The sequence below is a fragment of the Herpailurus yagouaroundi genome, unplaced genomic scaffold, assembly GCF_014898765.1.
Source record: "Herpailurus yagouaroundi ecotype Mexico unplaced genomic scaffold, PumYag 220, whole genome shotgun sequence".
Lineage (NCBI taxonomy): Eukaryota > Metazoa > Chordata > Mammalia > Carnivora > Felidae > Herpailurus > Herpailurus yagouaroundi.
In genome coordinates this window covers 6,522,971-6,532,946 of record NW_024412451.1, presented here as the reverse complement: position 1 = coordinate 6,532,946, position 9,976 = coordinate 6,522,971, and the positions used below count along the sequence as shown (strand labels likewise).

Below are 9,976 nucleotides of genomic sequence, written 5' to 3'. Positions count from 1 at the left end.
CCTTCATCCTGCCCCCTCCACCCCCTAGGATTAATTCATGGCCCCACCCAGTCACAGTTCCAAGAGACACCTACTCATTCCCAAAACACCACCTCTTCCTCCTTCCTCTTCCCCATCATCCTGGCCCCCAGAGCTTTCCGATTCCTGCTTCTCCCTCTCCGCTTACATCCCATGGACTCCCTCACCCCAACTGGCCCTGCTCCTTAAAGGCCATTTACCCAAACAAAATATTGCTCTTCCAGGCCCCATCCAAGTCCAGTACAGTTGACTTTCTAAGCCACCTATCTGAAGATTCCCTTCTGGTGCCTGAAGGTTTTGGGGGTGGGGATGGGGGGGGGGGGGAAGGCCAATGGTGGAATTTAGGCATCTCTGTGTTGGTGCTGGAGATGAAGTTGGGAACTGGAATTTGGATGTGTTGGGTTTGAGGCCCGGATAAACTTGAGATAAGGCTGTTGATGGGGTTGTGTTTGGGGGATAGGCTGACTGTAAGGGGTATGGTTAAAATTAGGGAGATAGGAATAGGGTGGAAAATGGCCATCTGGAAGCTGATGGATGTAAAGATGTGCACAGGGGTTGGAGAGATTAGAAAGCGGGATGGAAAATGGATTGGTGTTAGGGAGGGCCATGGGGATTTAGGGTGGGTTTGAGGAAGGAAATAGCTTTCCCCTTCCCTCTAAGTGAGTCCTGCTGCCTCCAAGTTCACCGTGGGTTCAAATGGGGCCTGGGTGCGGCCAGATCTGGGTCCCAGCTCGTCCTGGAGCTCCGCCCCAAGCGGAAGGGCCAAACCCAGGCTGGGGGGTGCCAGGCAGCAGCCTACTGAGCCTTTGGGGGTGGAGAGGGGGAGGCCAGCAACAGGGAAATGCTGAGGGCGCTGGGGGAGGGAATTCAGGGGTTAAAAAGCCATGGGTCCAGGCTGAAGTTGGAAGCAGCTGGCGGCGAAGGTCTGCACCCGGGCCTCTCACAGAGGTAGGGTCCGCCTGCGGCAGGGGCGGGAGCCTCAGAGGGGAGGAGTGGGGAGAGGAGGGAGATGTGAGCTGGGAAAGGAAAAGAGGGAGACACCTGAGTCAGGGAGATGGGGCGGGAAGCCAGGGGTTCAGTTACAGAGGTACGGATCTGCAGAGCAGGGGAGGGTGAAGCACGCCGAAAGATAAGCTGCTTGAGGCCAGGTGCCCGGGACGACCCTGAGAGGGGAGCAAGGGGTCAGAGAGCGGCGGGAGCGGGTACTGAGGCCCCCAGCTCGCTGGAGGGCACGGATGCACGCTGTGCACGCCCCCCCCCCCTCTAGCCTCCCTACTGGGCTCCCCCCCGAGGATGGAATTTGGGACGGGGGTGCAGATTCCAGGCCCAAGGCTCTTAATGAAGGAGATTTTAGACTGGAAAGTGCAAGCGCACAGGTGGGGAGGAGGGACGGCCAGAGACGGGGGTTCGAGCCAGCCCTTAACACCTCCCCCACAACTTCTCAGGCCCCGCCCGCCCTGCTCCCCACCCCGGAGCCGCCATGTGGCCCCTGGCCGCTGTGATCGCCTTCCTGACGGTGGCCTTGTCAGGCGGTAAGAATGCGCGGGGGTGGAGGCGGGGTGGCCACCGGAACAATGGTAGGAGGGGTCAGGGCAGGAGGAGGGGGCGTGGGAGCCCTGAGCCCCGCCCACCGCCCACTCGAGGCCGGGTCCCCCAGGGACAGCCCTGAGAGCTTCCTGCTTGTCCCTGCGTGACCTGGTTTCCGGGCCGGGGCTAGCCCACTCTCCCCACCGGCCCCAGACCCCTCCCTGGGGGCGTCCCCGCTCTGGTGAGCCCGCTCCTATTTATAAGTTTTCTGGATGTTCCTCACCAGCTCCTTCTCTGATTGCCCTACTCTGCAGTGGAAAGCTCACCCCCACCTGCAGCCCCTGCCCCCGCAGCAGCCTCCTCCCCTCTCAAGCAGGGCAATCGTGAGAGTTGGGTTCAAATCCTGACGCTGCCGCTTTGAGCAAGTAATTTAGCTTCTTGGTGTTTTTTAATCTGTAAAATGAGAACATCTAAGTCCCTACTAGGAAAGGTTGTTGTGAATGTTAGCATGAGCTAATGCGTGGCCGATGGAAGGGGCTGAAAAGTTAGTCGTCGTTACTTTATTAGTGTTCACTCTTCATTATCAGCTTCTTCCAGAGCGTTCTAGTTTGTTCTTCCTTTAATTCTTGTGGTGACCCCCAAACCTGATTCTACCCTGAGTCGGTCCCCAAAGATTCCTCCTGTTTAAGGCAAATTTGCAGGCAGATTCTCAGGCATCATCATCTGTCCACCCATCCATCCTTCCGTCCATCCATTCATCCATAGCCATTCATCTAACCAACAAGCTGTTGAGCACTAGGCACTGTTCTGGGTACTGTGCAAGCAGACACGGTTCCTGCTCTTAGCATCCAGAGCCTAGCGGGGAAGGATGCAGGCATTATTCAAACAATTACTCAAATAATTAGTTAATAATTAGTTAGGACTGTGACAGGAGGTGATGGCTTCAAGGGGCCAAGCCAGGAGCCTTGAGATGGAATGGCAGCTCCTGGCTTGGAAGGCCACCCAAAGGTCTGGACCCCTGAGCCGAGACCTGAGGAGGGAGGAGTCCTCAGGCACCTGGCACCACCCTTGGCCTGAAGGTGGGGTGGTTTCTCTCCTTTGGTGCCACTCCCAGGACTCGTGCCCTTGTCCTAAGCCCCTCCTGGGTACCACGCCCTGGGCTAGGAGCTCCACATGCATCATCTTGTGGAGCCCTCAGCAGCCTTATGAGGTAGGAACACTGTAATTACTCCAGTTTCACAGCTAAAACCCTGGGACTCTGAGACAGCAGGTCCTGCCCCAAAGACACCTGTGGCGCCTGAGTCAGGATCCTGATGTACATTGGCTGCCCTGTCCCCAGCATCCTGGACTTGAGCTTCTGGCAAACCATATTCATTATTTTAGATCTGATGGTCCGCTTAGAGTCAACTCTTTTTTTTTTTTTTTTAACTTTTTAAAACTTTTTTTTAACTTATATCATTGTCCTAAATGGAAAAGAGCACCCTTTGCTATAAATAAAAGGTAAGAGGAAAACATAAGTCCTGCACAATGTAACAACAAAAACAATGTATTTATTGGGTTGGACCATCTGACATTGCCGGTAGTGGGCCTTTTTTGACCTTTCCCCAAACAACAATGGCAGATAAATTTTAGGTTGCCGGCTAAAGGCTTCCGTTTCTTCCAGGTTTTAAAAAGTGAGCTCAGCGAGGATTAGAGAGGTATTAAAAGTATATCAGTCCCATCATGGAGCTCCATTTCTGCTTGGCAAAATGAGGACTGGAAGAGTACTGGACAGTGACTCAGTTTCTGAGGCTGCCATTTGATGTCACTTACACCTCATCTCTGTACCACCTAAATGACCTGTGTCCACCAAGACTCCTCTCCCCAATTTTGAGAACCACTGAGCTAATCCCGTGGCTTATGTAGGTGGGGAAGCTGGCCCAGGGAGGAGAAGAGCCTACTGGCCACAGAGCTGGGGACCTCCTAATAATTTTTTTTAATGTTTATTTCTGAGAGAAAGACAGCATGAGCCGTGGAGGGCAGAGAGACAGACACAGAAACTGAAGCAGGCTCCAGGCTCTGAGCTGTCCACCCAGAGCCCAATGCAGGGCTCGCACTCATTAACCATGAGATCAGGGGCGCCTGGGTGGCTCAGTCAGTTAAGCGTCCGACTTCGGCTCAGGTCACGATCTCGCGGTCCATGAGTTCGAGCCCCGCGTCGGGCTCTGGGCTGATGGGTCGGAGCCTGGAGCCTGCTTCCGATTCTGTGTCTCCCTCTCTCTCTGCCCCTCCCCCGTTCATGCTCTGTCTCTCTCTGTCTCAAAAATAAATAAAAAACATTAAAAAAAAATTTAACAACAACAACAAAAAAACCATGAGATCATGATCTGAGCCGAAATCAAGAGTTGGATGCTTAGCTGACTGAGCCACCCAGACACCCCTATAGCTAATAATTAATAACAGTCCCCACTTACTGAGCACTTGCTCTATGCCAGGTGCCGTGCCCCATGAGAAAGCTAAGCCTGGCAACTGGTAGGGCATCACCCAGCCAGAAAGTGGCACATTTAGGATGGGACTTTCCCATTGTTGATTGCTATGTCTCCAATGCTGGGCATAGTGCTAGCACACAACACTTATTGAGTGAACACCTACTATGTGCCAGACACTGTGCTTGGTCCTGGGGATATAGCTCTGAATAAAGCAGTTAAGGTGCCTGTTATCAATGGACCTTATAGTCAAATTGCAGAGATTAAAAAAAAAAAAAACCCACATAAATGTAAACAAATAGAGAAATGAATACTGATCATGGCTCTGATGGGAATCAACTGGGTGAATGTAATAGGGTGTGACTGGGGGCCTAGGAGGGACAATATTAGACCAGGTGGCCAGGAATCTGGGATGGCCTCCGAGGAGGTAATGTTTGAACTGAACTGAGCTCTCAGAGTCAAGAAGGACACAGACATGTAGCCTGTAGGTTCTGAGTGCCATCAAGTAGAATATTTCATATATGTGATGTCCTATATATGCCCTGTCCACTGTGGTAGACACTGGCCATGTGGGACTCTTGAGCATTTCAACTGTAATGGGTGTGGTTGAAGAATTGAATGTATTTCATTTTAATGAATCTAAAAGTAAATATCCACACGTGGCTAGCAGCTACCATATTGAACAGCACAGGTCTAGAGAAAGAACTGTCCAGAATGAAGCAGCAGCAAGTTCAGAGGGTATTGTGTGTCTGGAGAATGGGTCCACAAGTCTGGAACAGAGTGTGTGAAGAGGAAAGGTGGGAGATGGGGCCAAAGAGGCTGGTAAGAGTCAGATGATACAGAGTCCTGCAAACTTTGAATTTGAAAGTGGTTAGGCTATGGGTTTTATTTAAAGTCATAGAGGCACCTGGTAAATAACGTGTTGAAAGGATGGATGGATGGATGGATGGGTACATACTTACTGCCTAGGTAGATCTATAGGTCAGTCTCCATGGTGGGATGGGAAGACGCAGGTGGGGAGAAAGTCAGGCTTGTTCCATGAACTCTGTGAGCCCCCAGTGGAGTTAGCACTTATACAGAAAAGGACATCATCACCTCTTTGCCCTGACTCCTCTCCACTACATGGAAGCTGGCAACTCCCAGAGGCCAACAAATGAATCATCAATCTCTGGTCACCCAGAGCAAAATTCTGACCCTCTCCCCAAGCCCAAGGCCTCCTTCTCCCCCTGAACCCCAATTCCCTAACATTTTCTCTTCTTCACCAGGTATCTCTCAGGAGTATCCCAAGATTCTCAACGGCACTAATGGGACCAGCGGGTTTCTCCCGGGGGGCTACACCTGCCGCCCCCACTCTCAGCCCTGGCAGGCAGCCCTACTGGTGCAAAAGCGGCTGCTCTGTGGGGGAGTCCTTGTCGACCCCAAATGGGTCCTCACTGCAGCACACTGTCTGAAGGAGTATGTGGGGGTCAGGGGCGCATGAGGGTAGGGATGAGAACAGGACTGGGATGGTGAGGGGGTGGGTGGATGTGGATTGAGGATGAAGTCAGAGTTAGGGTTGGGGTTTGGGACTGGAAATGAAGTCCAGAAAGAGGATTTGAATGGGACTGGAGTTGAGGATGTGGAAGATGTTTGGAGAGGAGGAAGGTGGTGGAGACGGGCTTAACCTCTCTAATCACCCCCTTCCTGCACCCACAGAGGGTACAGAGTTTACCTGGGCAAGCATGCCCTGGGGCGTGTGGAGGCCGGAGAACAGATGAGGGAGGTAGTCCGCTCTATCCCCCACCCTCAATACCAGATCAGCCCCACCCACCTGAAGCATGACCACGACATCATGCTTTTGGAGCTGCATTCACCGGTCCAGCTCACGAACCACATCCGTGTTGTGCCCCTCTCCCAAGACTGCCTCCCTGCTGGCACCTGCTGTCGGGTGTCTGGCTGGGGCACCACCACCAGCCCCCAGGGTATGCACCCTCAACAGGTGGCCTGAGGTGTCAGTGGCTGGGTAAACTGGGGCAGAAAAGGGAGGGAAGGTTGGAGGAGGATTCCTTTATATATAAAGCAATACATGTATAGTAATATTATATATACTATATATGTTATATATCCTTTATATGAATACATATACATTTATAAATAAGAAGTTAACATGTTATATATATCTCCTTTACACAAATGTCCATTTATAAATATAGAGTTATATGTTACATATGTCATAGATTATATAGTTATATATCCTTATATAAATATATATACATTTATAAATATGTATAAAGTTATGTTACATATCCTTTATATAAATATACATGAAGTTATATATTTTATAGAATGTTACAGATCAGATATATAAACTTCTGTGTCCTTTATATAAATATACAAATTAATAAAAACATAGATATTGTAATATGTGTTATATATTACATGTATGATATATTTATATAAATACAACACATGACACGTTTGTATCCAAATATGAAAATTCTCATGTAGGTTGATTTTTTTTTTTAGATCATAAGTTCTATATTTATGTATTTATTTAAATACGTTTACATATAAACTATGTATTAGACAAATTATACCTAAATATATGTAAATAAATTGTCACGTAATGCATTTGATATACTGGCAGGTATGTGCCTGTTAAATGTAAGGACGTGCAGGTGTGTCCTTTGTGTTTAAGTTACATGTGCATGAATATTAAACTGATCTTCGTAGCATCAAGGGCCCTTTGCATCTCCTTCGCGGTGCCCTGGCTTCTTCCCCGTCTCCTTTCCCTCTTTCTCCCCGATCTGTCATCTCTCTCCGCACGGCTTTCCGTCCCCTTGTTTCCTTACCCCCAATCTTCTGTCTCTCACCACGTGCCACTACCCCTCTTCTCTCCCTTTTATGCCTCTTCCCACTTTCCTGCATTCTCGAATCTTCCCCTCTTGTTGGCCTCCGCCTCCCCTGCCCCATTTCTCTCCGCACCTGTCTCCTCCATCCCTTACCCCACATACATATCGCCGTCTGTTCCCCATCTTCCTCTTTGCATCCATTTTCTACCGACTCTCCTGTTTAACTCCCACCCTGTAGCCTGGCTGAGACAGACATCCTTAGACCTTCCTCTCTCTCCTTCCCAGTGAGTTACCCCCCAACCTTGCAATGTGCCAACATCCAGCTTCGCTCAGATGAGGAGTGTCATCAGGTCTACCCGGGGAAGATCACACCCAACATGCTGTGTGCCGGCACAGAAGAGGGTGGCAAGGACTCCTGTGAGGTGAGAACGGCATGGGGCAAGGGGGCGGGGAGGGTGCCATGGGCCAAGATGGGAAGTCAGAATGAAGGCAGGGACAGCTTCGGGGGGTAGAGCTTCATTTTAGCCTCGGGGGAACCAGTGTTTTAAGAGGACATGTCCCCTAGCATAGAGGGTCGAGATAAAAAGAGAAGTACCCGTGACTGGAGACTATAATTCGTCTTAAGCCTCGGCTTTGACTGGCACGGGCTGCCCAGATCCCTGTGTTGAGATGCATAAAGGTTGGTGTTGTTTCACTTGCGAGCGAAACCCAACTCAAACCAGCTTAAAAGCGAGACACACTGGCTTTTGTAACCGCAAAGTCCAGGGGTGGCTTGCTTCAGGCACGGATGGATCCAGGTGCACAAATAATGTGTTTACAATGCTGTCTCTTTTCATTTCAGTTCTTCTCTCTTCTGTTTTTGTCTTCATCCTCAGTTAAGCTTTTCCCAGCAGTTTTGGGCTCACATCTCACCCTCCTAAGCAACTCGATCAGAAAAAGTTTTCCAAGTGTTTACCTAAACATCCTCTTTTTAAATGTTTATCTATTTTTGAGAGAGAAACAGAGCATGAGCGGGGGAGGGGCAGAGAGAGAGGGAGACACAGAATCCAAAGCGGGCTCCAGGCTCCAAGCTGCCAGCACAGAGCCCGACGTGGGGCTCGAACCCACAAACCATGAGATCATGATCTGAGCCGAAGTCAGACGTTTAACGGACTGAACCACCCCGGCGCCCCTGTTTACATAAACATCTTGAGCATGATTCTCACTAGGCTGACTTAAGTCATGTGTCCTGAGCCTTCACTCTGACCAGAGCTGTGGGATTCTCTGATGGACCGAGTCTGTTACGTGACTGACTGTGTGGGCCAGGGAGGGGCTGTTCCCCAAAAGCGAAAATCAGGGGGCAGTTATCAAAATGGGAGGAAATGGGTCCTACCTGGGCCAAAACCTCCACTAAGCACAAAAAAGCAAAACTTATATCCGGTAGAGGAGGCTTCTGAGATTGAGTTTTGGTTTAGTGGGAAAGATGGCGTGTGCCTTGAGTGATCAATGAGGAGTGTCTTGGGTCCAGTAGGGAGAAGTGAGAGTACACGCTCTACATCACCATACCCAGATGTGGGTGAGTTTGCCCAATAGTGAGATGGCACCAAGGAGCCATAAAGCCACAGCAGGGTTGGGGGGCAGCACGGTGTGCGGGGGGGGGGGGGCACAAGGGGGGGTTGGTAGCAGAGAACCAAGAATGGGTTTTGAGGTAAGGTGTAACCACCCTAACAAGACTGAAGAGCAGAGAAAAATGTGGAGAGAGAAGTCTCTCTCTTGTTCTTGGTCTCAGGGTCCATCTAGCTCCACCTTTCTCTTTGTGTCTCTTTTGCTGTCACTCTCCTCTCTGTCTTCTCGCCTTCCTGTTTCTCTCTAGCCCTGTCTGTGTCCTGTCTCTCGTTATCTCTGCTCTGTGTGTGTGTCCATCTTTCACTCTCATATGTCCCCACCTGTGCCTTTGTTTGCCTCCACCAAGGACCCCCCTTCTCTCTCTTCCCCCCCTCAGGGCGACTCCGGGGGCCCCCTGATCTGTAATGGAACACTCCATGGCATCATCTCCTGGGGAGACTTCCCATGCGGGCAGCCCAACCGGCCTGGTGTCTATACTCGAGTCTCTCAATATGTTGTGTGGATCCGAGAAACGATTCAAAAACACAGAACCCAAGAGTGGACACGGACGAAGGGGAAGGGCCCACAGTAAAAGCCGGGTTGGCTCACCTGCCTCCTTCCTCCCTCCCTCACTCCCTCCCTCTGCACCCTCCTCACTCCATTGGCCCAGCCCTTCTCTGCCCCTCCCAAAGTTCCACTTGAACCAGTGATCCGTATTCTCAGAACCTCTGATCCCGGCCGACATTTCGTGTTTCAGAAGCATTCAGTCACTTCCGATATCATGGTCTCCCACATACTGCATCCTGAAATACCTCAGTACCCTCAGCATCCCAACCCAATGTTCCAGGACTCCCACTGTTTCAACAGAATCCCAGATAGCCATCTGAATGTTCTGTCTGTGGAATACCCTTAAATACATTCATTGACTCATCTCAACAATACTCTATGTCCCATGAATGGAACTTACTTGATATCGTGCCAAACCCTTTCACGTATTTCCTGACTACCAACATTCTAGACACTTCTGTGTTTGGTGCCCAAGAGGGTTCTAGACTCCTGCGACATTTCATCTTGAAAATATTCTCTCGGGGCACCTGGGTGGCTCAGTCAGTTAAGTGCCCCACTTTGGCTCAGGTCACGATCTCACGGTCCGTGGGTTCGAACCCCGCGTGGGGCTCTGTGCTGACAGCCTGGAGCCTGGAAGCTGCTTCGGATTCTGTGTCTGCCTCTCTCTGCCCCTCCCCTGCTTGCACTCTGTCTCTCTCTCTCCCTCAGAAATAAACATTTTTTTAAAAAATTTTAAAAAAGAAAATATTCTCTTGGACTCAGAATCTTCTGCCCCAACAATTTTCTAGGCACATCTGAATGATTAATCATAGCACAGCTAATATTGGATCCTCATAATGGTTCGTTCTCACCTAGTTTTGGGTCTCCCAAATGTCCCATCCCTACCTACACCCCATATTTTGCCAGTATCCCCTGTCTCTGAATCCCCTTGCTCACGAAAGATCAACAGCACACTAGACTAGAGTTTTGGGGTTCAGGGCCCTG

General features: G+C 50.3%; 1 protein-coding gene across 3 annotated transcripts; it reads left to right on the top strand.

The window, feature by feature from the left end:
* Positions 1-862: 862 nt before the first annotated feature.
* Positions 863-9,366, top strand: LOC121018979 (kallikrein-13). Of its 3 annotated transcripts, none has more exons than XM_040458126.1 (6): positions 863-966; positions 1,464-1,550; positions 5,276-5,465; positions 5,706-5,971; positions 7,127-7,263; positions 8,823-9,366. In XM_040458126.1, the coding sequence occupies exons 2-6, from the start codon at positions 1,499-1,501 to the stop codon at positions 9,015-9,017; spliced, it is 840 nt and encodes a 279-aa protein (XP_040314060.1). In that variant the 5' UTR covers positions 863-966; positions 1,464-1,498; the 3' UTR covers positions 9,018-9,366. The 3 variants fall into 3 exon arrangements, with proteins under 3 accessions (XP_040314060.1, XP_040314061.1, XP_040314059.1); XM_040458127.1 differs by lacking the exon at positions 863-966 and adding an exon at positions 1,101-1,166; XM_040458125.1 differs by lacking the exons at positions 863-966; positions 1,464-1,550 and having other exon boundaries at positions 4,871-5,465.
* The last annotated feature ends 610 nt before the right edge of the window (positions 9,367-9,976 follow it).

What these genes read in the sequence shown, in the direction of transcription:
- LOC121018979 (XM_040458125.1), top strand. Translation starts at nt 5,164, where the DNA reads ATGAATCATCAATCTCTGGTCACCCAGAGCAAAATTCTGACCCTCTCC. An exon ending in CACCACCACCAGCCCCCAGG is followed by an intron (nt 5,972 to 7,126) that starts GTATGCACCCTC and finishes TCTCCTTCCCAG; the next exon opens with TGAGTTACCCCCCAACCTTG. An exon ending in GTGGCAAGGACTCCTGTGAG is followed by an intron (nt 7,264 to 8,822) that starts GTGAGAACGGCA and finishes TCCCCCCCTCAG; the next exon opens with GGCGACTCCGGGGGCCCCCT.